This window comes from Centrocercus urophasianus, unplaced genomic scaffold, assembly GCF_019232065.1.
Source record: "Centrocercus urophasianus isolate 14NV4802_14NV808 unplaced genomic scaffold, USGS_Curo_1.0 seq_20, whole genome shotgun sequence".
NCBI classification, from domain to species: Eukaryota; Metazoa; Chordata; class Aves; order Galliformes; family Phasianidae; genus Centrocercus; species Centrocercus urophasianus.
Window position 1 is genome coordinate 18,342,965 of NW_024884756.1, and position 27,945 is coordinate 18,370,909.

At 41.1% G+C, this 27,945-nt stretch overlaps 4 protein-coding genes across 4 annotated transcripts in view; 2 read left to right on the forward strand and 2 right to left on the reverse strand.

Moving 5' to 3' along the window:
* Positions 1 to 1,072: 1,072 nt before the first annotated feature.
* Positions 1,073 to 2,915, reverse strand: PHOSPHO2 (phosphatase, orphan 2). The gene has a single exon (XM_042822694.1). The coding sequence runs from the start codon at positions 2,384 to 2,386 to the stop codon at positions 1,652 to 1,654; it is 735 nt and encodes a 244-aa protein (XP_042678628.1). The 5' UTR covers positions 2,387 to 2,915; the 3' UTR covers positions 1,073 to 1,651.
* CCDC173 (coiled-coil domain containing 173) lies at positions 2,637 to 9,199 on the forward strand. Its single transcript, XM_042822695.1, is given in 10 exon segments — positions 2,637 to 2,863; positions 2,866 to 3,234; positions 3,730 to 3,956; positions 4,603 to 4,776; positions 4,870 to 5,063; positions 5,969 to 6,125; positions 6,657 to 6,796; positions 7,543 to 7,735; positions 8,199 to 8,363; positions 8,797 to 9,199. Coding segments are annotated over 10 exon segments (2,052 nt in total). The 5' UTR covers positions 2,637 to 2,778; the 3' UTR covers positions 9,145 to 9,199.
* Positions 9,200 to 10,683: 1,484 nt separating this feature from the next.
* On the forward strand, positions 10,684 to 19,928 carry LOC122162335 (coiled-coil domain-containing protein 173-like). The gene is made up of 7 exons (XM_042822601.1): positions 10,684 to 10,915; positions 11,670 to 11,826; positions 13,100 to 13,239; positions 13,936 to 14,128; positions 14,659 to 14,823; positions 15,400 to 15,506; positions 16,588 to 19,928. The coding sequence occupies exons 1-6, from the start codon at positions 10,818 to 10,820 to the stop codon at positions 15,478 to 15,480; spliced, it is 834 nt and encodes a 277-aa protein (XP_042678535.1). The 5' UTR covers positions 10,684 to 10,817; the 3' UTR covers positions 15,481 to 15,506; positions 16,588 to 19,928.
* A 5,050-nt stretch (positions 19,929 to 24,978) lies between these two features.
* Positions 24,979 to 27,945, reverse strand: part of PPIG (peptidylprolyl isomerase G) — a 26,326-nt gene continuing 23,359 nt past the window's right edge. The window contains exons 10-12 of the mRNA XM_042822388.1: positions 27,021 to 27,172; positions 26,578 to 26,714; positions 24,979 to 26,253 (exon numbers count right to left, since the gene is read on the reverse strand). Of these exons, the coding sequence (XP_042678322.1) occupies positions 25,143 to 26,253; positions 26,578 to 26,714; positions 27,021 to 27,172 (1,400 nt within the window). The 3' untranslated portion in view covers positions 24,979 to 25,142. The remainder of the gene's footprint in view (positions 26,254 to 26,577; positions 26,715 to 27,020; positions 27,173 to 27,945) is intronic.

A 27,945-nucleotide genomic window follows, 5' to 3' on the forward strand; every position in this document is an offset into this window, starting at 1 on the left:
CTACAAATCAGCAAACTCAAACAGCTTGAAACCTTCAGTTAGTGAGATGCTGTCTCTGTGCCCGTGCACAACACAACAGGGCAAACTCCCCAGTACAACTCAGACAGCTATCAACTACCCATCATTAAAGCCATGCTCCTGAGAACCTGTATGTATCATCTGGGACACCTCAGTCAACAAACTGTTCAAAGCAACCTTCTGTAATTAGTTAAAACAGATGAAGAGCTAAAAGCCAGACTATTTACAAAGCAGTACTTGAAGAAAATCTTCATTTATACATTACTGGACCTAAAACGGGAAACCATTCTTAAAAACTCTCAACTTAAAAAAAAAAAAAAGTGAGTAATAACAACATTAAATGCCAGTAAGAAAATGAAAACAACACCCAAAGACAATGCAGAAGACATCTACATCAGCTGCAGGCTGCTGAGCCACATATCTGACACTCGCAGCCATACCACTGCAGGTTAGGCAGAATTCTAAGCTAAGGCATATAAAAGCTAAAACAGACAACAGTTCAATAACAGACTTTAGCACAACTTGGGACCTCTGGGGAGACTGTCAGAAAGCAAACATTTGGCATGAAGACAGATCATTCAACTTTAATGAGACTGAAGTGCCTCTGTGTGCATAGTACAAGTCCTATGGTTCGTCTCACCACGAGCAAGAAACATGCTCACTACATGCTCACAAATGATTCCTTATTCAAACACAGGCAAATTTTGTTACACAGTTAAAACAGACACAGATGTTCCTTTTCAGCTTGTAGAAGAGGATTACAGGATGCACATAGACAAGAGTGAATAAGTGAAACTGGTACAAGAACGCGTAGGGACCCACACAGCATTCTGTGGGCAGCAGAAAAAGCAGCAGGCTGAGTCCCAGCTGACAGCACAGGCTCTGTACCGAGTGGCAACAATGCAAAGTGACAACATTCCTCCTGTGCTTCAAGAGAGAACTGACCAAAAGACTGGTATTCTGCAGACTGACACCCACATTTGTGTTAAGCCACTCCAGGCCCTTACAGGAACGGAATGCACTACAGAATACCTTACAAAATCAGGCACTGCTCTTCTCAGTGACTGTAATTTTTATTGTCTTTAATACAAACTATTAAAAAGGAATTTAGTTTGGTAAAATATTCAGTATATTAAAAATATAAATGCATCTTCAGATCAAACAGGATTAGAGACATACCAAATCATTTACAAATTAAACATTTATCCCCGGTTTTAAAAAAAGTATTCAAAGCCAGAAGTTCTAGAATCACCTTCCTGGTAAGTAAAGCATATAAATTCTTTAAAATAATTATTCTTTTGTGCACTAATCTTACTCCTTTCCCACAGCACATGGAACATCACTTTGGTTGCTGGTAAAGGCTCAGGATGGAGAAGACAAAAGGAATTGGCAATTCCTCACGCAGTCCCCTCCCCTTCACACGCACACTTCTCCACAAAGGTCAGAATGCACACAACGCCTGAAAGCCATTTTAACATCATTTTCCCACTACTGACAAAACTGAAAATACAATTTTATATTATGTTTGAACAACATAAGTTCAGCTAATATCCCAGTTCCATAATGTTGTGTTTCCATGTGCATTCAGCATTTCTCACCCAGGAAGAAAAAAGGATAAATCAGTTTCCTTTTATCACTTCAAATGTTCTTTTATAAGCAGCTTCAGATAAGACATAATTTCAACAGCAGATGACCAAACCAGAACAGAACACTCTATGGGACAGAAATCTCGAGAGAGCTGAGAAATCTTTTTCTCTAGGGTATACCCATGCCTGGGCATAGCAACATCACCCTTCTTCAGAAACATCACAGGGCACAAGTCATTCCCACCATCACCTATATAGGTTATCTGCGTATAACTCACTCCTCTCTCCACCTGTTTATCTAGAAACTCTTTTAAAACTGTCCTTTTGCAAAGGTTTTTAGGGCACTTTGGACAATGGTGGGCATGAAAGTTCTGCACGGTCAGGTAGCCAGTACTGCTGAACACTGCTGGGTTTGTAAACACTTCATCAAACACCTCATGGAAATCAGCAGCTTTTAAAATCCAGTCAATAAATACTGTGTTAGAATCTGAAACAATGATGCAGTCGAAAAACTCTTTGTTCTTGCCAATAAACTCCAGAAGATCGACCATGCCCGCAGTGAAAGGAATTGTTGTCATGGTTCTTCTCATGTCATCTTCTCGGACGCCACTGTCCCCCAAGTAGACAAAGACTCTGCCCATGTATTCTGTCCAGTGTCCTGGCCGGTAGGAGTTCCGTAACTCATTGGGAAGCTTTTTGTCAGGGGCACATCTCACAATCCAGGTGTCGCTATTTTCATCTACGATTGTATGGTCAAAATCAAAAACCAACAGAAATTTCATAGCTGTCCATGAATGGGTCCCAAAACAAACAAACAGAAGAAAAAAATATTTACATAAATGAAACTACTGAAATGTTACCCCGGTTCTGCGCTCAGGAGAAAAAAAAAAAAAAAAAAAAAAAACATGTAAGAAAGACAAATATCTGAACAGAAAAAGCTATTTATGGCCACTACAACTATGGGAAAAGTAACGCTGAGGCTAAAAACAGCAGTGTGGGAAGGTCAGAGCTGCAGCCCGTGCCAAACCTCCGCCCGCCGCAGCCCCGGACTGCGTCCAGCGGTAACTGCAGCTCCAGCCGCGGGCCTCGCACCGCAGCAGCGGTTGCACACTTCCCCGCCAGCACTCCCAGGGCACACAAACCGGGATTCTTCAGCACCTAGAGGGACACTCAGATGGCGCCACAGAGTTCGGAGACATTTGGCGAGCGAAACACCGAGCAGCGGGCGGCGAGGACACGCCAAACGCAAGGAACCGCGGCCGTGAAAAGCACTGCCGCTGGCGGGTCCGGGCTACAGAGCACTTCCTCAGCCCGCGCAGCCCCTGCGACAGCTCCGCGCCCCGGCAGGACGCACCTCACGGGCCTCACCGAGCCCCTGCATGCCGCCGTGCCCGGGCCGAAAGCGGCGGCGGCGGCGCCCGGGGGCCCGCAGGACGACAGGACTCCGAGAGCCGAGAGCGGCACCGCCGGCAGCACCAATCGCCACTTCCGGCTCGCGCCGCCCGCCTCCGCTCCGCACCATCACGTGGCCGCGGCGGGGTTGCCCGGCAACGTGGCGCACACACGGCGCCGCGGCCGTTGGCCATGGCGGCGGGGACGAGGCTGACGCGCCGGAGACGGCGGCTGGCGCGTGAGTGGAGCCTCGCGGGTGCGGGCAGAGCCGCTCCCCGTGACCCTGGGGGTGTCCCCGGCGGGCGGCTCCCACCCGCGTCCTTAGGACGTACGAGCGCACGGGACTAGGGCGGCAAGGCACAGCCGATGCGCACCGTGCCTTACAGCCTCCCCGGCGTTCCTCCCTCCCTCCCCGGAGCGCTGTCCGGTCCCGGCTGCGCTCTGACCCATGTCCAAGGGCCGTCCCAAACTGCCAGGTACCACAGGTCAAACCTGCGCACATAGACGGCCGTGGGACGTGTGAGCAGTGCCGCAGCCTGAGCACCAACACCTCTATGGTCAGAACGCGAGACCAGGCGCTCTGTGCTGGCTCCAGGGTGCCGAGGTGGGGAGAGCGACCGTGAAGAGCGCTTGCTGTCGCTACCGTGCACGAATTCAAACGCTGACACAGGTTTGAATTCAGGATTTTCTGACTCCAAATAACATCAGTACTTTTATTCCCCCCTCTATGCAGCATCACACGGATTTGAAGCAAATAACATTCTAGATGGATGTTTTCTTCCAAACGAAGTAGATCTCTGTCAAGTAATTGTATTGCCAAGAGCAGAGTGGGAAAGGATGCAGGATGGCCTCGGCAGCATGAGCAGAGAGGCAGCACGCATCCTCGCGGAGCAAAAAGAACGACAAGAAATGCACTTACGCTCCAAAGCAGCTGTCAAAGACTGGACGAACACCATTATGGTAAGCACTGCGTGCGTTTCCAGACTAGGCAAGTTGTTTTCATGTACTCAAAAAGAGAAGAGCCAAGCTGTGTGGTGTGATCAGTGTGCCCAAGGGACGGAATGCCATCCAGAGAGACATAGACAGGCTGGAGCAGAGGGCCCAGACAGACCTCGTGAGGTTCAACAAATCCAAGTGCAAGGTCTCACACAGGGGTTGTAGCAACCCCCATTAACAATGCAAGGTGGGGGACGTAAGGACAGAGCACAGCTCTGCCGAAAAGGACTTGCGGGTACTGGTGGATGGCAAGCAGGGCACAAGCCAGCAATGTGCCATCATGGCCCAGAAAGCCCACTGTATCCCACGCTGCATCAAGAAAATCATGGCCAGCAGGGTGAGGGAGGTGATTTGCCCCTCTGCTCTGTGCATTGTGATTCTGTGACTCTAAAACGCAATAGTATTTACAGGTGTAATCCCTGAGTTTAACATTTGCTTTTAAACATGTATTTTAACTAAGCTCTGCATAAATAGTTTAATTGCCAAACCTGAAATGCAAGAGAAAAACAAAAATAAAATCATGGAGTGTGCTATCTTCAGAATGGTTTATATTTAATCCACAATTTTTAAATGTGGTTTATAAGAAGGTGAATTTTTACCTGCATTGTAGGGCCAGGCACAAAGAAAACTGAAAGCCAAAAAACTACGTGAAGAAAAGCAAGAGGAAGAAAGAAAGTTACTTGATTTGGAAGAAGCAGAATTCCAAGCAGCAAAATGGAAGGAGACCATCAATAAAGCAAAAGCTTATCTGTACCACCAGAACGAAAGAGTGAAAGGGTTGCATGTCTGTTGACAATTTACAGTTTTTCCATTCAAATCATATTGAGTTTCTTTAAACACTTTGGACATGCAAATTACTAAAATTGTTCTCTTGCAGAGTGCCCTTCTACTTGCTGAGGTCCTAAAGGAAAGGGATGCTCAAATTGAATTTAAGAAGTTAAAGTCAGATGTTAACAAAAAGAAGGAAGAAGAAATAGAACGTAAATGTAAAGAAGCTATTCTCAGAGAGGAAGAAAAGGTACATCAACGTTATATGAATCGACTGGCACTATGCAGAGATCAGCTGGAACAGTAAGTAACAGTAAAGTAGGATTGTTTTGGATTAATTATTTAGACTCTCTTCTCACAAATACACTCTACAAGGTTTCTACAGAGAGTTAATAATCATTTGTCTCAGAAATGTGACATTTTAAAAAGAATAATCCAAACAAAAGACCTTGCACAAGAAGGAGAAGCAGTGTGGTAAAGTTGCCAACAGTCTGCATGTGAAATCACTTCCAGTAGGCAGCAATAGGTTTTAACCACATCACTATTTCAATTTTGTTCCTGACAGTATATTCTAAATCAATTTTGATTCCAGAAAAAGAAGAAATTAAATCAGACTGTTGCATTGGCCATAATCAGCTACCAGATAATGCATCTAGAGAACTCATCACTGCTACCTCCACTCTTTCAGCTATTCCCAAGCATTTATGGGGGAGTCACCAATGCAGGTGACAATTACAGAACTGGTGGCTGACAGAAGGAATCAAATTCCCTGATGCAGGTGGTAGGTTTAAAGTCTGGTCTGAAGAATCCTAGGTCTGGAAGAATACCACTGGTTTAAGCTGTTGCCTGCGTGTCCACACAGAGAAATGTGGGTATGGTGGGACTTACTGGGGAAATCTTGCTCACTGAAGCTGCTGCAGAGATATGGCAAAATGTAATGGATGCAGAGGTGCTCATGGGTTGTCCAGCTCAATCTTGTTACCAGCCATCTGCAGTATATCTGCATCTACTATGTAGCTAATTTCTGGTCAGATTACTGAAGAGCTACCTCTACAATGATGCTGGTTTTTACCTCAGACATTCTACCCACCTTCTCTTCAAAATACCAGATATTTAAGTGTTAAAGTACCTGTAGGCATGCAGAATCCCTATCTGTTCATTACTTCGTATTGCCCCTTAACCCTTAAATTCCACTTTTTTTGTTTCAGAATAAAGGAGCACAAGCATCAAGCAGATCTTGCCAAGCTAGAAGACAAAAGAGAAGGAGAAGAAATACAGAGACTGAGCCAATTGTACCAATTAGAACTTCTGAGAAAGATGGAAAAGGAACGGGAGGAAAAAGTTGAACGCCAGAGGTTGTATCATGTAAGTAACAGGAAAGCAAAGAGTTCAAAATGTTCACTTTGTTTTGGCTGTCTGGAGTGAAACAGTAATGTTAATTAATATAGCTTAACGGGCCTACTGGCAACAGGAGGTTTGCTGATAGCTTCAGTATGCCATGTACCATGTACCTGCCCAGTTTTATGCCCATTTTTCTTTGATAGGAAAGGGGAATAATTACAGTTTGTGAATATGAAAATAATTGGAGGGGTTTGCACAGTCCCATTCCTTTCAGCATTCCCTTCTCCCATGTGTGTGGATGGGAGCAAGGGATAATGCTCCCTGCTTTGCACAGTAATGGGTTGGCAGAAGCAGCTTCAACCCATGTCTGATGCTTGATTCCCCTTCTTTCTCTTCTACCACCTCCCCTTCATGCATGCTCAAACCAGATGAGGAAGCAATAAGAATCCCTTTCCTCTCCATTCTCTTTGAAAGAAACATGAAGAAAGGGAGTTGCTAATCCAGGCCTAGATTTTCTAAATTTCATATTATATCAGGATCATTTTGCCTATGCAGGAACATGTAGCTGACCAGAAAATTATCAAAGGAGTGGAGGAACAAAAGCAAATGGAAGAAGACGATCGGATTAGAGCTCATTTCAAAGCAAAGCAAACTATTGCCAAGCTGATGAAAAAGAAAGAAGCTGAAATGCGCAGGTAGGTTCAAAGCTAGCTTATAAAATGTATCTAAACTGCACACTTTTCTTATTCAAATATTTCAGACTGATGACATAACAAAACCCACAACTATTCTGTAATTAAATTCTACTCAATGGGATACAGAGAATTCAGGACAAAAAGGAAGTTCTTTCACAGCATAATTAGTAATAGATCACTCCTCAAAGCACAAAGATTTACAAAAGTGCAAAGTTCTACTCCAGTGTGTTGGGAACAGTGATTTTCTACATGTCCTGACAAGCCTCCACCCTCTCAGCAATTAAAGACAACTAGAATCATAGTTAAAAGTATTTTGGGGCATAAGCTATACTTCTCTGAGATAGATCAAGAAAAATAGTTCTACTTCTTAACAAGGCACCTATATTAATTAATTAAATTACTTTATTAATAATGCTATTAGCAAGGTCTACCTATTTAACACTGAAAGTACAGCATGAATATGCCAGTGATATGAATCTAACTGTTCCTATTTCTGGCCAATACTTTCTACTAGTCCCTCCTAATAGCAAGATTCCAGGCAGACTCCAAATGATACAGCATTTCACTGCAACAAAAAATCGTGTTACAAAATTATGGGGAACACTTACTTGCTAAATCAGATAATTTAAAAAAATACGACAGGAGAAATACAAGGAGATGAAGAAGTGGAATGGGTGGGGTTTGGTAGAAGCAATGCTTCATGTAGACTGGGTGCATATGTTATGAATACTTATGTTCCTCTGCAGAATAACACAGGAACACCGGGATAAAATTGTTGAGCAATTAACTGCCCAAATGAGTGAAGTAATGAAGATGGAAGATGAGCGTATTGCTAGAGACATTGCAAAAAAAGAAGCTGCACAAGAAAAAGAACAGAAAGAGAAGGAAGCAAAAAAAAAGGCTGCCATTGAGTCTATTGCTGAACACAGAGCCACCGTGGTAATAAATCTAACCTGTTCTCCTCCCTCTTTGTGGCATGTACATAGGAATATCTTCTAGGAATACTGTGGTTTTTAGCATGCTAACTGTTAGTGAGACATACCCACAAGTTCTCAGTGGCTGCCTTGCATATTTACAATTTACAGTTACACATCTAACACCTTAAGCAAGCCACAAGGTACCTGAGTTCATCCGTTCGAGTTTGAAAGCTCTGTAATTGTTAGTAATTTGTGCAAACACTTCTCAGTCTCAGCCCTGCTTCCTGCAGCTGAGGAGCCTGTCAGTGCTGCCAGAAACTGCACCTGGACAGAGCGCAGCTGCCATCATCCAGCACATCAGTGCACTGGTGTGAGACTGCATTGTTATTGCTTTGGGATCTGGCCTGGAGAATGGCTGATTGAAAGGCTTGGCTCCTCAAACTAGCAGGGTAACTGGTTAACTCCTTCTATTTTATAAAATGCAGGTCAAGATGAAATTGGAAAAGGAGAGAGAGGAAAAAGCAGAAAGTAAAAAAGAACTTCAAGCATTAGTGGAAAAGAATCAGATCTATCTGGAAACAGAAAAAACCAAGAAACAAAGACAACGTGATGCAAACATAGAAGTACAGAAAATTCAGATTCAGCAAATGGTAAATGGAAGTGTCATACCCTTCCAGCACCTTCAAAAAGGAGCATGAACCTAACGGACAGTGCTAGTCAGTGTGGGAGTCACCCATACAAACCCTTTCCTGTCAAGGAGTGGTGCATGAGTGAAAGCTGTTTTGCAGTGACACATCACTTCCTGTCCTGTGTTGTTATGTATGGCTGCTGTCCCCTTGTATCTTCTGGGCAGATCCCCAAGGAACAGCAGTGAATGCTGACGTTTATTCAGCTATTCAGTGTACACTTTCCTATGGTGGGGTGAGCTGGGAATGAACTGGGGAGGAGTGATATCTGACAAGCATGGTAACGTCACCTCCAATCTCCTGTAAGCTTACCCTCTCTAAATTTTAACAGACAATTATGTTGTGAAAGAAATACTAAGCTTTGTTATTCCCTTTTTTATTTCTTTTTCTTCCTCAGGCAGAAAAGAAGGCAAAAGCACAGCAGGAGAAGCAAGCAGACTTGGACTACAATGCTCACAATGAGCTTATTGCGCTCCATAAAGAACATGAATTTCAGAAGTATGCAAAGCAAGTAATTGAATCAGAATCCATGACGACACATCATCTCTATCCTCTCCTGAAAGCCTCCAAAGAAATAAGAGGACTTGGAAGTGGCCCGTTTTCCAGAGGAAGTGAAGGAACAAATCCTGGTTTTCAAGCACAGGATGATGCTGAGACCCAATTACCTTGTTGTAGCAGTGCTACTGCTGAAGAACTTAAGTGGTTAAAAACCAACCAAACAAAACCCCAATTTCTTGAACCTTGAATCTTCAGTCAAAACTATAAATGGATCAACATTAAATATATGTTATGAATCTGAAAGTCCATCTGAAAAAATAAATTCCATAGAATTGATTATGTTCTAAAAAAACACCAACTTGTATTTTATGGAAGTTGTAAGCTGTTCCTTTGCTGAAATGTTTCCATCACATTTTACGCGATGTGAACAGTTATGGTTTCATATAACAACGGGCTATAAGAATGCATTATGTATAATTTTGACCATCAACATTACCTATTCCAGCCAAAGGCTCGCTACTACTGTTCCTTTTTCATTATTTTTCTAGAAATGCATTGTCCCATGTTTTTCAGTTCTGCAGGATATATGTGTGTGATACAGATTCCCAACACTAAAAAAAGCTGCAAAAAGTTACAGTGCTCACTAGCCTATTCACTATTCAGTATTCTCCATAACAAAAACAAACAAACAAACAGACAAAAAAAACCAGAATTTACAGGGCAGGAATGCACACAAAAGTCAGAGTACTTACGTTACTGCAGTTTCTGTAGCACTTCGCAACTGTCTCTATAAAATCAATGCTTTGCTGTAAATTAGTTACATAGAAGTAAGGATGTAAGCTGCTCACAGACAAATGTGCTTATCCAAAAGGCAAGTAAGTCCCAATGTAGCTGTAAATAGCTATGACAAAAATACCACAGCAGTAAGAAACAACACAGTTTGGTGGTTCTTGCAAAAAGAATAACATGCAATCTGCAGTAGGCAAATTCAGATCTAAAATTGTTTCTCAGGAAGCACAGAACTCTTTGGAGCTTACTCTGTTGCACAAAGCCACACATACATCTCAGTCCTTGAGAACTGTCTCTTTGCTGAAATGTTTCCATCGTGTTTCATGCGACATGGACAGAGTTAGAATTTTGTGTAACTTCCTCTGCAATATTCTGAGCTCTGAGCAGGACATTCCCACTTTGGGGTCCATCACAACTACAGCCCAAGGAACCGGAAGCTTAGCTTAGCTGCACACATCTTCCTGTTCCAACCCCGAGCTGCCCATCTCTCTCAGCCAGGGCATTAGTTAACACAAGTGCTAAGAAAGTTAGGAAGTTTCACAAAAAGGATGATTGGTAATATTTGGAAAACGGGTCTTTGTGTCATCAACGTTCTGAGCCTGGCTCCTGATAGCAAAAGGCTCTGACATACAGCACAGGGCCTGACGCCAGAGGGCGGCCCCCCGCGCGACCACAGCTCCCCTTATCTCTGCTGTGTAGCGAGTGGGCGCGTTCCTTCCGAACGGCAGCAATTGCCCCCTCGAGGAGCGTCTTCCAGGCAGGAGAAGGGAAGTCGAACGCAGTCTCTCCGCTCCCGCGCAGCCGAGGCCCGCCGTGCAGGGACACAGCGTACACAGGCAACGCGCCGCGGCCCGGCAGGGCGGCTCCCGGCAGGGCGGCTCCCGCCACACGCGGCCCGCCGCGCCGGGGCGGGGCCGTGCCGAGCCGCCATCGGAGCCGGGGCGTTCCCATCTCTTCCTTATTGTTGTCCTGTCGCTGCTGCTCTGCTCCTAGTGCCGCTCTCCGCCTCAGGGCCGCGCGGGGCTGAGGCGCTCCCGCTCTGGAAACAAAGAGGGCGGGCGTGCCGGGACGGCGGTCGCCGCCGGTGGGGATCCGGAAAGCCGATTTTCTGTCTCTCGGCGGAAGCTACCGATGGAGCACGAGAAGCCGGGCGCCGAGCAGCTGGAGGCGGAGCGGGAACACGGCCGCTACATGGAGCGCCGGGCGGTGGCCAGAGAGCAGCTGGCGCAGTGAGTCGGGACCTCGCGGCTCCCGGAGCGGGGCTCGGGTCGAAAAGCCTGCCGGGGCTGTCAGCGCAGCGCCTGCGGGCCGAGTGTGTCCTGGGCTGCCCGGCATCGGCACGGCGGTGCCGCGCTGGGCGGAGGGACCGCGTCCACTCGAAGCGGCCGGCGCGTAAGCGCTGCTCGGCCTCTCGTGCCTTTTTGAAGTCAGTTCTGCGGCTTCAGAAACGCCTCTTGCTGGTGGGGAGCTAAACAAGGGGAGCTGTGTTCTAGTGCTGAGGCAAGCGGCTTGCCTCCCTGGGGCAAAACTTGTCGTTCTTGCCGTTTCCCCGCAGTGATTCATAGGTCTGTCTGACGGGGACGGGCTGATGAGTGTTCCGTGCCTCCGCCCGCGCTGTAGCGCTGCTCGGAAGGCTGCGCTCGGACAAAAGCCGAACTTGTACGTGGAGCGGGCCGGCTGTTAAACAAGTGACTCAAATGCAGGCTGTTATTCAAGTCCATATGCAGGTCATGTTTGCTTTTGCTAGTATTAACTTAATCAGGAAATTCCTATACTTACTGTATGTGATGGAACTCAGCTTTGGCCAATGGATTTGTAGCTACTGTTTTAAAAAACATGATTCTATTTTGATCTGATGTTCTGCTTTCACTTCAAAGTATCAGATTGTTTGGTGTTCAAGTACTTGTAGACGTGCGGTATTCCAGTCCGTTCCCTATGTCATGAAGTCCCAGGGCCATCTATTTCCTTCCTTTTCTGTTTCAGAATAGAGGAGCACAAGCATCAGGCAGACCTGGTCAAGCAGGAAAACAAAAGAGAAGGTGAAAAAATACAAAGGCTGAGCCAGTTGTACCAACTGGAAATTCAGAGAGGAAAAGAAAAGGAACAGGGGGAGAAATGTGAACGCCAGAGGCAGTATCATGTAAGTAACAGAAGGAGAGTTCATTACATGCTTCACCATGAAGCACTTGCATTAGGACCGTGAATAAATGGGTCTCTTGGCAGCAGGTTTGCTGATAGCTTCAGTAATGCTGGGTCATACTCCTCTGCCTTGCCAGTTGCAGGCAGTGTTGTTCCTGTCCTCTTTTGAGAAGGGCCCCTAGAAAGCTGCAGTGTGACACCCAGAGTTTTGACTGGTCTGTAATGGAAAACACTCGTGTAAGCACTGAAGAATAGCCCTGACTTGAGAACTGGATTTAAGCCTGTTTTAAGCCTGTTGCTCTTTCTTACAAAGAGGGGAGTAGGCTGCGTCTGTGAACGTGAAAATACCTTTATAAGTTGTCTTTCCCCTTGTGACTAGAATTGTTTAGGAAATCATACAATGGTTGGAAGGGACCCTGAAGATCTTCTAGTTTCAACCACCTTGCTATAGGCAGATGCATCTCCCTCCAGACCAGATTGCTCAAAGCCCCATCCAGCCTGGCCTTGACTGCTTCCAGTGAGGGGGCATTCACAGCCTCTCTGGGCAACCTGTTCCAGTGTCTCACCACCCTCACAGTAAATAATTTCTTCCTAATATCTCGTCTGAATCTACCCTCTTCCAGTTTTAAATTGTTTCCCCTTCTGTCACTACATGCCCTTATAAAAACTCTATTAAAATTACTTAACATACCTGCTGTTCTCCCCTCCACACATCTTACGTGAACCTCAGTGCTTGCTTAAACAAGGAGGCAGAGGTGGATTGATTCATTGCCAAGTGAGACAGTACAAGGAGAGAACTCCACTGAAACCCTGTTTGCCTTTTCCCCTCCTTCCTATATTCCTTCTGGTCCTCCATTTGCCTTCAACCTTGCATGTGTGAGAACAGTATTATATACTAATTGCCATTTCTAGGTGACTACAAAATACTTTGTGCCTTACACTTTCACAATTTTACAGAGTTACTGTTTGTATCCTTCAAACAGATACAGTGCCTTTCTTGTGGGCAGTAAGAAAGCAGAGGAAAATTTAACTGAAGGATATTGTACTGGGGACTGTGACTGCATACTAACTTTACTTTCATAGTAGTTAGTCTGTGATAGTTAGGTCCTGAGTGTTCTCTTCCATCTGTTCCTATGTTCTATACCTTCTCCACTGTTACAAAGAGCTCTAATTATGGACTAGATGTGAAGGCTCTACTGGATTTTTCTTTTCCTATTAAATATTTCAGAAGTCTCATTCTGCATTAAAATAAAAGTTATTTTCCATTTAAACAGGAGCATGTAGCTGAACAAGAAAAAATTAAAAGTGAAGAGAAACAAAAAGAAGACAAAGAGGATGATCAAATTAGGGCTTATGTTAAAGAAAAAGAACTGATGGCTGATCTGAGAAGAGAGAAAGATGCAGAGACCAGCAGGTAGGTTGAGGGCTAGAGTTCTTCGTGTTCTTCAAAGCTCCAACTTAATTTTGTGACAAACATTATTCTGAATTCTTATGCCACCAAAATCAAGTGTGTGATACAAGCACTTTTCAGTAATTAAAACTTGGAAAAAGGTGGAAAATTCAGAAGAAATGCTTCTTGGTTTCAGTAGTAATTGGTGCTCTGCAGTCTCAAATCTTCAAGTTGCCTAGACCACAGATCTCTGCATCAGCAAGTTGTCTCTTTCTCTAAGACACATAAAGAAACATATTTATTACACTAACAAAAGAAATTGTTTACCTGCTTAATTGTGAGCATATGACATTTCTGAGCCAATGCGACAAGTTCCCTCTGCGTCCTACTTTCAGCCAGTACTCCCAGCATCGACCTGTTTTGGCAGTGTGCTAGGTGAACTGTATGATCCATTTAATTATTGCAACAAAAAGCTAGTGTGACAATAAATATATACATAGGGAGCGCTTATTTGCCGTGTTAGCAAAAGGAGGTCAAGGAACTGAATGGGTGGGTCTGTGTGGCAAGAGAGAAAAATGGAATCATGGAATCACCAAGGTTGGAAAAGACCTACAAGATACAAGAAGTAGGACTGCTGATTTTATTCTGATAAATGCCTTGGAAGGCATAGGCATGTATCAGATATTCTGGTATGATATGGTAGCTTTTTTTGTGCTTCAGGCTAATTGAGGAGCATCAGGACAGAGCTTGTAAAAAACTAACTGCACAGATGAACAAGGCATTGAGGATGGAAGATGATCGTCTTGATCGAGCAGCTGCAGAGGTAGAAGATGAGTACCAAGTGAAAACCAAAGAGAAAGAAGCTAAAAAAAAGGCTGCCATTGAATCTATTGCTGAATACAGAGTCACTGACGTAAGAAAACCTAATCTGTTCTTGTCCCTTTTTCTGGTGTGTACTGAGAACATAGAAACATGTTTTTTAATGTGTTGTTAGTGAAACATACACGTGTATTGTCAGCAGTTTTCATCATATTCACAATCTACAGCTATACATCTAATACCTTAAGCAAGCTGCAAGTGGCATGCAGATTCATCCCTTTGAGTTTGAATGCTCTTTAATTGTGGGTAATGTGTGCAAACACTTTCCAGTCTCAGCCATGCTTACTGCAGCTGAGAAACCTGGCCCAGATCACAGCTTGTGTTGCTGGTGCCATCTTTCTGGGTCCTCTTTCCCACCTGGAGTTGGGGATCATCTGTTGGTGCTGTCGGAAACTCTGGGCCTGGCCAGAGTGCATCTGCCATGATCCAGCACACTAGAGTGCTGGTGTGGGGCTGCATCATTATTGCTTTTGGATCTGGCCTGGAGTGGCTGATTGCAAGACATGGCTCCTCAAACTAGCAAGGTGATTATTTAGTTAACTGCCTCTATTTTATAAAATGCAGGCAAAGATGAAATTGCAGAAGGAGAGAGAGGAAAAAGCAGAGGGTGTGAAGGACCGCAGTCAGTGGATGACAGATGATCGTATCTACCTGGAAATGGAAAAAGCTAAGAAAGACAAACAGCATGATGCAAATGTAGAACTACAGAAGTTTCGAATCCAGCAAATGGTAAATAGAAGTGTGGTACCCTTCCAGCCCTTTCAGAAAGAAGTATGCAGATATACCAACAACACTAAATACTGTCTGCAGGGCAGGGACTGGAGGCGTGCTGTGTGTGATGTGTTTTGTTTGTGATCTGGGTGCACTGCAGATGTTGGGATTGGGAAACCAGCCACATCTTAGAGTAGAACAGAAATTTATTCTGGGCTTCCTCAGCCTGTATTCGTCAGGGAGGATTACTAGGAAGGGCTATTGATAGCGAAGAGATCAGTGCTGCAAATATGGCCTCAAGAGACACCACTTAGGAATGGAGATCCCCTTTCTGCAACTGAATTTCCCTTGAGCTAATGACCTTATTGTTCAGTTTCTTGTGATGTCTGTGTCCCAGTGTGGGAGCCGCTCACGCAAAGTTTCTCTTCTCAAAGAGTGTTGTGCAGGTCAAGTCGGTTTTTCTAAAAATTCACTGTTGCACTTTTTTCATAACTTGTAAGATGAATGGGATAAGAATTCTGAACATAGGTGCAAAAGGTCTTAAGCTAATTATGTTGTAAAATAAATACTAAGCTTTGTAATTCTGTTTCCCAGGCAGAGAAACAGGCAAAAAAACAGCAAGAAAAACAAGCGGATTTGGACTACGATGCTCAGAGAGAAGCCACTTTTCATTAAGAGCAAAAATTTCAGAGATAAAGACAGTGAGTAACTTAATGTGTTGCAAATGCATGTAACTTTTATTCTCCCCTCCAAGCATCCAGGGTGGTAACAAGGCTCGGATTTAGGCCCCCTAAGTAGGTTTTATTCCTCTTTTTTTTTTTTTTTTTGTTTTTTAATCAAAATTAGTATAGGATACTGCTGGAACTCAGCTACCTCAGTGTGGCTAAACTACTGCAACAGAAAATTACAAAGGAACAGGGAAGGTATCCACCAAGAATTCATAAAATATCAGCTGAAGATTAGTTTTTGCTAACTGTAAATGTTCATTTATTCAGTATATTAAAAAAAAAAAAAAAAAAAAAAAAAAGGCTTGTGTGGCACTATCCACATTCTTCCTTGACAAATGTATGTGAGCTGCTGTCTTGATCAGACACTGAGCAAATTCTTGGAATTGGGCAGGAATGTTGCGACTTACATGCCTCTCAAATCCCTGTCCAAGAATCCAGCCAGGACTCAGAGCACGGTCCCAGGTATTGCTATGGGCTGCTGAGCTGTTTCTGGACAGCAGGACATGGCAAAGTACAGCTGATTCTTTGTATCCACTTTAGTCAGTGCGGCCCAAAAGGGGCTGGTTGTGGAATGAAGAAGCTGCTGCTGAGAGCGTAACATTCATGATGCACGTATTTTGGGGGGTATTTGCCCAAAGCAGCAGTACTCTGGGGTCATGGCTCAACACCCATTACACTGTTTGGAGCATATCTTCCTTCTTAAGTTTTCATCCAAAAGGCTCCAGTTTATCATTACTCCGGAATATGAAAAGCACAGTAAGTAGGAACAACCAGAACAACCAAGAGATCTATCTCAAACTTGCTTCTCATCTACAGAAAGATGTATTCTTGCTGAACTGTCAGCTAAGTCATAGAGTTCTTTTCAATTATCTTGGAATAATTGACTTGTTTGGAAATAAACTTTTTCTTTTGGGGGAAAAAGGCATGACAGAGGCATGGCAATCAGTTTCTGAAATAGTCTCTAAATCCTTTTATACTTTTTTTTTTTTTTAGTTCACTAATGAAAAATTTATTTCCCCTCTCTCTGAGCTAGTGCTCTCTTTATTACTTCAAGCTTTTTTCAGCAAAGAATGGAAACTTTTAATAAAGCCTTTTGAAGCTGAAACCTTGAGAAGAAGCACTGACTACAGTAAGAGTTGTGCTGAAGTCTGCAGAGCTTGATTATGCTCCAAATGCATACCCAAGTTCACATTTACAAATGCTCACTACCATGTGCAACTGGTGAGTTAAATGGATTTTAGTCTACTTGCACAGCAACGAGAAGCAAGGTGGATTGCAGCCTCATTTCCTACTTAGCTTTAAAAAAAAACAAAAGCCCTGTTCTGTAGATTGTGTGCATTTGAAATCCACTGTGTTTCCATGGGGCTTATATTCCCTTTTTCTTGGAACGTCTACAGAAATACTAAATTCAACTACCAGAAAGCAATTCTTCCTTTCACTATCTAGAGTGAAATAAGCATCTAGGGTAGATTTTAAACACACTGGCTACATGCGGATTCAGTTGCTTATTTCAGCATTAAAAAAGCATTAAACAGTGATATTGCATTGACCTCCAAAGATGTGTATTCTTTGTGTGCTTGTTTTAAATGATTAATTCTAGTTAGTGATCCCTATAAAAAAGCAAAGAGGTTGTTTTAGCAACACGAAGAAGTAAATAGTTGAGGTTCTAGGATTTTTAGTGAGAAAACATTATGGTAACATTTAATTGTTCTTTACAGTTGTCCTACCTGAAAGGCAAGAATGGAAATCTTGCAAGAATAATAATACAGAAGACTAAAGTAATTTGTATGTTTGATATGTTGAAGAACACAAAGAAAGAAGAGAAGACTGGGAAGAAGTTAAAAGAACAATTCACTGTGCAATTAAAAGCAGATGAAAGCTATTGAACAGCCTGAAAAGATAAATAAACTGAAACAGTGAGAAAGTTGAGCTCACTGTCTGGCAAGGAAGAAGCTAAGGAGAGAGCTAGGAGCAGCCTGCAGCTGTTGGAAGGGTAGTACAGCTAAAGCAGAGCCAAGCTCTTGGTACTGTCAGATGATTGATACAACAGATTATTATGTGGGAGACCAGGTTGACTGTAAAGACAGTGTGTTCATGCTGAAAGAGGTTAAAATTTGATCTTTTTGACTAGAATGGTGGTCAGCTATCAGCTGAGAAGGCTTTGAAATCACCACATTTAAAGCAGGTTGGTCTAGCTGACCACCATCTCTAGTATAATGCCAAGTGTCACTGCATATGCTTATTAGCTAAAATTGCAATTTATAGTTAACAAATCAGAAGACGCTTTGAGAAATAACTTGACTACTAAACACGAACTACTGATTTTGCTCAACAGAGCCCCCTCTCAACTGGTGTGCTGCCTTGCTTCAGAAGTCATAGGACGCATGCATGTCATAGGACACAGTCACAGGGATTGGTCTTATGAGAAGGCCAGGACCTAAGAAATGCAGGGCCTAGAGGGACTGAGACAAAGCAAACTGTGTTTTTTCCAAACGTGTCACCCAACTTTGTGGAAATAGATTGGCACTTTAAGTGCTTACCTCCAGGGTCAAGTGTGATTTTTCAGGACAATACCACAAGTCTGATGCCTGTATAACTATAGCAGTAGTCTTCTCTGATTGAATTCTCACACAAAATGGAAGAGAGGAACTTTTAAAATACCTCATCCTAGGTAGATTTAAGTTAATCACTGTGCAATTCTTTACTGTCAAGTGGTGATCTGGGCGAGAGTTTTCTAGTTCTAACATTACAGGCTGCTGCTGCTCAACTCAGAGGAAGGATGAAGATGACACCAAGTGGAAACAAACTTTTACTGAAGAGTTGGCACCACAGGGCAATTAAGGATGGACACTTTCAGATGCCACTATAGATTGGCTATATATAACTCTTGTGAAAATTTTTTCAAAACTTAATGGTGGTTTTAGTCAATTCAAAAGATTTTTTTAGTCAATTCAAAAGAATTTGTTCTTTTAATGACTAAGTTCTTTTAGATTTGTTATTTACTTATACCTTTTTCATATTTATAACACTCTCCCATTTCAAGACATGTAATCTTCTTCCTTTGTCTGATAATGATCCTTGTCTCTGCTGAATCTCCATTCTTGTTCTGGCAGTTCACCTTTTTCTCTGGTAGACAATCTTCCTTTTATTTCTAAATAGCTCAAAAAAAAAAAAAAAAAAAAGACTTCAGAGGCAGTTAAAGTGAAAGCTAGAGCTATGATAAGACTGCATAAGATACCTTTCTTTAATTCCTTCTATTTAATGTGTTGTGCTATGTTTCTAAATTTGGACTCTCTAGTCATTCTACTTACACTCTTGCACTGCCAACAGTGCAATTTAAGCATCTGTTATGGTCTAGTAAATGATTCAAACCTGCTATTTAATCTATTAAATCAATCTTTTAGAAGATCTGAATCAGCTTTAAAACATAGTATCAAGTAGTTACAATCAGCTATATTAAATAAACCATCATAATATTTTTTTAAAATTATTTTTTTCCCTTCTGGGTTTCTCATCGCCAGTGCATTATCCAGAGAAAATGACAATTCTGTTAGGTACTGAAGGGTGTGTCAGAACTGCAGGCCCAATAAAATTCAACATTAGATTTTTGCTCATATAATAGTATTTTTACTACATACTCTCTTCCAAATAAGTAGCACCTGACTGGACTTACAGTAGTCTATACTGTTTAAAAAAGAAAGCTAGAAAGCTGCAATGCTTCCTGTAGGAAACAAGTAATAGTCACTGTGCAGACCAGAGACAGGCTCAAAGGTTTGAGGCTACCAAAACCTGGCAGCCTCCAGCATCCAGCAACTGGAACAAGGGCATGCCAGACAAGGGAAATTTGGACCATCTTTGGTAAAGCTTAGTATTACCTTATTGCTGTAGGGCAATTACTACTGTTTCAATTACAATCCATCAATTCATGTACATTCAATTGTACAGTAATTAGAAATAACACAGCAGGACTTAAACTTTTTTTCTTTCTCCTTCAGAGATACATCTGACAAGCATAGGAGCACCTTCAAATGAATAAGAAGCTATAGCCACTCTGCAAAACCTACCAGTGCCTAACAGCTGAAGCTGATTGGAATACATTACAAGACATGCAATGTGCCAGAACCTGCCTATATTCAGCTTCAGCTCAAGAAACAATTACCTTATCTACAGCCATAGGTTTCAATAAGCAATTTTAACAGTGATTACTGTACGTTTATTATGAAACACAGCAGTAGATTTCAGGAAGCCAAGAGGTAAAAATCTAAACGTGTATTTAAGCCTGACATCTGTGCTGTACTCCTTGAGCATTACTGGGCTTCTAAGCTTAAGTAAAACCTTGTGTTGTGGCTTTAAAAAAAAAAACTGAATAATAAAACTGAGTAAGATGTTCAAAAATAGCTGCCTGTAACAGTAATGTCAGTGCTGAGGGTTTTTTTTGTTTGTTTGTTTTTTGTTTGGTTGTTGTGTGTGTGTGTGTGTGTGTGTGTGGGTGGGTGGGTGGGTGGGTGGGTGGTTTTTTGGGGGAAGTGGTTTCTTTGGACAATTTTCTACTTAATTTTATTTTGAGAACATAGTAGAAGAACTAGATTGAGAAAGCTGCAGCACAGGCTCAGTCTCTAATTCTTTATTAGAGAAAGAGATGCCTGCAGCAAGATAGTTGTGTGCCTCACACTCAAGTTTCTAAATTAACTAGGAAACACACAGCGAGGGTATGGTGTGCTTCTCTGCTGTCTCCTAAACACTGCCCTGGCAGAGCCAGGGTGCCAGAATGGAACACTTGTATAGGTGAACTTTTGATCAAAACTTAGCTTTGCATTCAGTTCTAAGCTGGCAGCTATCTTACTGCTGTATTTAAATTCATGTCATCAAATAGGAACATCTTCTGTAACTGCTGAAAACTATTCTCCATAAATACAAGGTTTATTTTGATCAAAGTTTGAAACTTGCAAAAAAGCTATCGGGATAAAATACTAGATCAGTTTAGTCACACAGCTGCATTTTTGTGTGTTGAATTAGGTATTAGGTATATAGCCTGTCCTTTGTCTATTAACAAACGTTATTGTCCAGTTCAGCGTGAGATTGAAGATGTGAATAGCCAGATTTTAATAAAAGCATATAAATTTGGGTTTAACTGAAGAGGTCACATCCTGACATCACATCATCACATCCTGTAAATCTACACAAACAACAATTCAGAAGGCTCAAGATTTGAATCACAAGCACATTTAAATGCATCATTTGCACCGTGGGAACCAGAAATGAGCAATTCCCTTAATTATACACAAAAAATTAATACTGCAAGGACACTTTGCAGACAGATCAATTATGCTAACAAATACGCCAAAAAAAGCATTTATTACTGAAAATTAATTTAATACACAAGATATACATTTCCTTTCAAGAACTTGCGTTCCCCCAGCTGAGAACTGGGTCATCATCCCAGTTGAGAAGTACAGATTACAAAATATTGAAGAGACAAATTTTGAAATATTTCACTAAATATTACATGCACACCACTACTTACATAATGAACCACAGTTCTTTTAGCTGGTGAAGGAAACCAGTTATCAGCTGTTTCCTCTTACAACATATCATAAATAGGCCTGAATTTCCAATCCTTCCTTTAATTAGCAGTTATGACTAAAGCAACACAGTGATTAGTTTTTTAATGTACACTTACAGGGATATGTACAGAATATGTAGAAATGACTGCCTGCCAAAAACAGGATGCCTGCCTGCTTTGGATGTTGCAAAATTTCAATTCAAAGTCAGGGTGCTGGTGTAGTTAAATAGTTCATTTGATGTTATGGTCAGAACTTTCATGAATATGATTTTTGAACAAATATGCTTTTTGAACAAATATGTTAGAGATGCATATTTAGCAATGTAAGATCAGTCCTCTAAACTTGTTCATGTTAACTACCACATTCATTTCATATAAACAGTGACTTTATGATTAAGGAAGGACATACCTCTTTTACTTTTGCATAGTTTTACTATCTAAGCTAATCACTTTATTATTGCTGTCCCTTTCATGGAATATCATATTAAGAAAACTTACTTTGATCTCATAGCTTTTGCCCCCACTCTCCAATTGAATATTACTTCTTGGTTTTATTTAGGAACAAGTTCTGTTGGAGTAATGTTTCAATGATGAGAACTGTTCAAGGATGTGTAATAAGTACTACACTAGAAGTACACAACAAGCTGGAAAGCTCAGTTTTTTTGCTAGAAAGCTGCAATAATATACCAAATTCAAATTCTGCAAAATGCAGAGTTTATAAACTTCGTGATATGCATTTTCTTGAACAATCTGGTTAAATGTTGCATTAGAAAAATTACAAAAGCAAAAGAAGGAAAGCAGCATGTAAGAGTTCTTAACATTTATGTCACTTTGATCTACAAACATGAAGATTAACTTTATCACTTGTGTCCCCCAGGTAAGTTGACCAAAAATTAACTCATGACTACTACTGCAAAATACTACTGTATTTCATCAAAGTTTTTCCAGTATCAGGGAAGACATAAATCATTTGAAAGAGAGGTATATGGTAAAACATAGTATGTTTATCTTGAGGCTATTGTATCTCCAAAAGCAGAGAGATGCATTTTCGACAGTTTTTCTGGAGTAAGGTCAGTTCTGGGGTGCTGACAGCACAAGCTGCCTTCTAGACAGACCATTCCCCCTGGCCTCATTCAGAAGGAATGACCACAAGCATTGTTTTCCACTACATGTAATTATTGCTTTCAAACATGCTTCCACTTCAGTTCTCTAGACCAAAAGGCCAACAACTTATGACATTGCTGCCAAAGATGGCACTGAGTTGCACTCTGACCACAGTGCAATGGAGATACAACATGAGGCTGAGAACAGAAAAACTGCTGTAGAGGGAAGAAGGGCTCAAGGACAGCAGGAGCAGTATCTACAAGCTCACCAGGCAACAAGAACTCAATGGTGCTTGGGGACATCCTGCTGTTCAAAGGACTGTGCTTCAGTCCCACTGAATATCTTATCAGCATTCCTAATTTCTAGACAAAGAAAAGCACAAATGTGGCACATTCCCCCTCTCACTGCAATTTTTGAACTTAAAGCAAACAAAGCACTGAGCATTAAAACAACTGAGTATCAAATACAATACAGGCAAGGCACACACTCAGCAAGAGATTAAGAATATCCTACCATGTGCAATTATAAGTGACCAACTTCTTCCATGTTACCTTAAAAAACAGGAAAACAATCCTTGTGCCACTTATTCAAATGAATTTTAACCCGCTATAAAAGAACTAGAGAGCATTAAATCTGCACAAACTTTTGACCTATAGCAGGGAAAGCTCCATATTAAGAGCACATAAGTGCATCTTTTGAGATTACTTAGAGCTGAAAATTACAACTGAATCTTTGACATTTTAAATAATTATGTTCAAGACTTAGTAACCACTTAACATTTTAAAATAATTCCCTATGGATTACCTTACTGCTGCCTGGTGATATTTTTACCCTTTACTAGAGCAGGACTTGATATAGCTGAGGTTTTTTTGTTTGCAGGTTTATATGCCCTTCAGTGGCATTGGCAGGAACATTATTAGTAGTGCAAACATACCTCTTGAGCAATGAGAAGTTGTGTAGCAGCTCCCTAAAAGATTAAAGAACACTGCAGTTTATACTCAAAGAGACCCCGAAGTGCAATGCATACTGCAGAGCAAAAATAACATTGTGTGAGCTGCCACATACATTTCTTAAGCTGAATTTCTTGACTTTTTCTTACTATTCAAAAATCAAGAAGGAACTGCTCCAAAGTTGTGCTGTGTTCTGACAGGCAATACACAGAACAGGCCCACTACAGGTCTTTAATTCACTCCTTTTTAAATAGTTATGTTATCCACACTGTTTGGTCTTGGAAAACATTTTTACAAATTCTGCATTAAATGACAATGCAAAATACATACTAAAACACTTTAAAAAAAAAAAAAAAAAAAAAAAAAAGGTAGCCAAAGCAACTCCACAAACCATTCTACTAAAAAGTGATACTACACACCTCTAGTTTTTGTCCAGTAAGAGTTCTCACTTTGTTCACAATCCTGTATTTTCTTTTGTTCTCAAGACATAACAACTTGTTATTTCCTTTAGAGTAATAACTGTCTGGAGCACAACATCAAACAAAGTTTCAGCAATTCTGCTCATCTGCTGTGGACACATACTCATAATAAAGTGGGTTATTATATGGCAAAAATATTGACAAACATTACAAAAACAGTAAGAATAAGTTATATCATGCAATCAGAAGATCTGCCTTAAAAAAATCAACTACTGAAATAGTTACACTTCAAAACAGCTTGACATTAATGCCCTTAAGACTTCTTAGAAACCTTAAGATTCACCAGCCTTTGGTGCAAGCAGGCTGAAGGACTGACAAAAACGTTGGGGTTTGCACCACATTTGACCTCTCAACCCACAGCCATCACATACCAGCTCTGGGCTAATGGCACATATGGAAGCAATGCTGCAGCAACCGAACTGACTTCCTTCTTTTTCATGAAGGTGTGGTGTTGAGAAAGAAACAAGGCAGAGCCTAAAAGCATGAGAGGAAAGCACAAAAGGGAGGGAATTAAACTGAGGAATGTATGTTTGAGGATGGGTCTTTAGAAAGTGAGGACACAAGGAGGGAAGCAATTTTTTGCTCAAAATAATAATAATTTATTATTATTATATTTTTAATTGCTCAACTCTTAATTGCTTTTTCAAACTCTTAAAAAGCAGCAAAAATATAAAGGATTTGCTGGTGGTTCCTTATTCTGATCAGTGACCACCATGTCTGAGATGTGCAGACACCCACTATGAATTCTGGTAATTCTCACTTTCTTGTGCATTCATTAACCAGGAAGCGAGGCATGGCAGACTGAAGCACCCAAGCTGAATTTTCTACAGTAGACAAAGATGAAAGCATAGAACAAGAAGAGCAAGGTTAGAGAAAACAAGAAGTGAAGTGATGAGCACTCCAAAAAAACCTATTCTTCTACAGTCAAATATAGGACAAAGAAAGAATTCCCAAACACAGATGACTGCCTTACCATACAAATAGATTCTACTGTTGGCAGTGACATAAGTACAGAAAAAAATTAATTTTTGTAAATCACAAAGTGAATTAAGTCACTCATACTCCTTCACAAAAAAATAAAATAAAATCCTAGGTTGTACCTACTGAATTACAAAATGTACCAGCACTGGAATGATAACCCCTTGCAAAATTATCCTAGGCTTAAGAATGCATGTAGTATATGTACAGCTTTTTTCACATGTGAAAAAAGGTTCTTCACAAGAAGCCACTGTGTGCCCCAATGTAAATTCACCAGGTGGAAAATACATGTGGCACAGAAAGTATCTTCTTAGCTGCTAACAAACAAGGGTGCATAAAACAAGGAAATATTTAAAACACAGCACACTGTATTACACGTAGAATTTTTCATTTCAAGTTTATTAAAACTTTAGCAGTACAAATGATCCAGGTTTTAGATTATCAAAAGACCAAACTGAAGTCCACATCTTAAAAAAAGGCGTTCCTCAAAACGTCTCTAAAACTTTGAGACAATGGAAACATTAAGTCCAAACACTCATCCATGCCTGTCATCATCTGTTCCAGGACTTGTTTCACGATCAGATTTCTTATCCTTACTAGGGGCATGATCTCTGTCCTGACTCTCTGATTTTTGGTTAATTTCTTTTTCAGCTGAGGATCTGGTCTTTTCCTTTTCATTACTCCTGTGTGAGTACGATTTTGATTCTCTCTCTTTGCTACTTGGTCTCTTTTTTGAATCTGGACTTCTATCTTGATCTCTACTAGACTTCTTACCTTTACTGGATTCAGGACTGCTACTTTCATGGCTTTTTGAATGCCTCTTCCTTTGGCTTTCACTATCATTCCTCCTATATGAGCTTCTACTTTCTCTATTTGAGTATCTTTCTCTGTTTCTGCTCTGACTTTCCTCTCTCTCTGAGCTCCTCGAGTTTCTCCTCCTCCTATTTTCTCTTCCTCTGTATCTATCTGGTGTACCTCTCCTTTCTCTGCTTCTTGATCGTCTTCTTCTTGATTCTCTATCCCTGTTCCTTGAATATTCCTTACTTCGACTGCGATCTCTGTCTCTGCTTCTTGATCTACCCCTTCTACCCCTCTCTCTGCTTTTGCTTCGTTCCCTTGTTCTACTGCTGGAACTATGTTTTCCTCTAGCATGCTCACGCTCTCTGCTTCTTGATTTGTGTTTCTCCCTGTCTTTACTCTTCCTATGGTCATGTTCATTACTTCTTGAACCTGCCCTTCTGCTTCTCTCTTTACTCCTACTTCTTTCTTTATCTCTCCCTCTAGAATCATAGTGCTTTTCTTTTTCTCTGTCTTTCTCACGGTCCCTCTCTTTGCTTCTTGATCTTCTCTTCTCATCATGTCTGCTGTGTTTGGAGTCTCTTTCTTTACTTCTTGATTTCTCTCTGCTTTTACTATGGCTTCTAGATTTGCCTCTTTTCTTGGTCTTGCTTCTATTATGCTTGTCATCTTTTTCCAAATTTCTTCTCGTCTCCCTGTCTTTACTGCTGGATTTATGATCTTTTTTCTTCTCTTTTTCCCCTCTTCTGCTTGGACTTTCAGAAACTTGTCTGTGGTCTGATGTTTTTCTCTCCCTTCCTCTTCCTGGGCTTTTTTGATTATCTTTCCTGATTTCATTTATTTCACTCCTTGGAAAAAAAAAATTGGAAAATTAAAAAATAATTTGAATCTCCTACATTGTGAAAAATGAAGTGAGGACTGAGGCTGCTTCACATTTGTAGCTTAAAATCACATTACATCATTTATAATAATAATTATATTTGTATGGAAACCACAAATGAGCACGATTAAAGCCTGGTAGTTAAGTAATGGGATAACTAAGTCAGTGTGTCTTGTTTTCTTGGAATTAACTATAACTGAAAATTGAAGAGAAAATGTATTACTTCTAATATATACAAAAATTTAAATGCATATATTTTAAATGCACATACACCAAACAGAAATCATCTTACTTGTCTCCTTTTATCCATCTTTCTCCACTTGACACTCTCATTCTTTGAGCTCTTTGCATTTCTTGCCTCCAATGTGGAGGAGTTTCACTGCGTCGGAATCGATCTCTTGACCTGGATCTGGAAGGAGTCCGGTAACGCTTGACAGAAAGAGAAAAGAAAACCAGGTGCTAGTTAGCTATCAAAGCACATGAATCCAAAACGTTTTAATCCCCAGTGGTTGATTCTCCGCAGCACCTACCATGACTCAGATGCGTTCACTGAAAAGTTATTAATTTACTGAACATCATGACATCATTCAGCTAAAGCAGCCCCTACATCAATTATGATGCACCCATAGATTATTTGCACACTTTTTTTTTTTTAATTTACAAAATTGACCATCCTAATGAAAATGGGAGTGCTACCGCATTGTTTGCTTTGAGGAAGGGATTGCAAATATTTACCCTTGGTCCTCTTCCTTTTATTTTCCTTCCCGATCTTGTCACCAGCAGCCTTCTCTGGTATGTTGACTGGGAATTCGATAGATTACTAAAAATAAAAATCAGTATTGTTTGTAACATCAAAGAAGGAAAGAAGATAAAGACAACTTCATATCCTCACACAGCTCTGAGTGACACTATTATATCCTGGCAGCGACAATACACAGCCACCCCCGCTATCAGTTCATTTCATGAGAACAGCTGATGCTCACTTGTAAGGTCTGATTAAACCTGTTACTGTAAAGTAACAGAAACTCAAGTGGTGAAGTATAATTATTCAATTGCATTTAAACCTTTCTAGCCCTGGCAGAAACAGCTACAATAATGGGCAACCATGAAATCCTTCATTGCATAATTGTAAAACCTAAAACCCGAGATGTTTTATAAAACAGTGTTTGTGGAACTTGTATAATTTCCTAAGGGCATATTCAGTAATTACACAGCAGTAGCTTTCCATATGAAACTTCCACTTAGGCAAAAAGTAACCTTCTTGAGACAAAGCCTGAACATGTACTGTTCATTTGTTTATTTAACAGATCTAACCTAAAAATAGGTAAGACAAGCTTGCCTAGTCTCTATATTAAAAGGATTTCATTTGAAGGGACGTTAGAAGGAAAAGAAAGCTAAGAAGGAAACAAAAACTAATTTTTAGGTGTACTTTTCATTGGAAATTATGAGAGTTATAGCTGTTATGCAGATAGGGATTTTCAATATTACTGTATCAGCTAACTATATCAACCAAAATTTCTCATGAAAGCTTCAGTTTTGATTACTAGAAAGTATTTCACTGGATGAGTTCTTTTTTGAGGGCAGATTAAGATATAGACTCAGCTTGGACAGCTATAATAAATTCTAAATGAAACTGCAATCTATTTCATTTGCTTTTTCT

What these genes read in the sequence shown, in the direction of transcription:
- PHOSPHO2 (XM_042822694.1), bottom strand. Translation starts at nt 2,386, where the DNA reads ATGAAATTTCTGTTGGTTTTTGATTTTGACCATACAATCGTAGATGAA.
- LOC122162335 (XM_042822601.1), top strand. Translation starts at nt 10,818, where the DNA reads ATGGAGCACGAGAAGCCGGGCGCCGAGCAGCTGGAGGCGGAGCGGGAA. An exon ending in GCCAGAGAGCAGCTGGCGCA is followed by an intron (nt 10,916 to 11,669) that starts GTGAGTCGGGAC and finishes TTTCTGTTTCAG; the next exon opens with AATAGAGGAGCACAAGCATC. An exon ending in AGTTTCGAATCCAGCAAATG is followed by an intron (nt 14,824 to 15,399) that starts GTAAATAGAAGT and finishes TCTGTTTCCCAG; the next exon opens with GCAGAGAAACAGGCAAAAAA.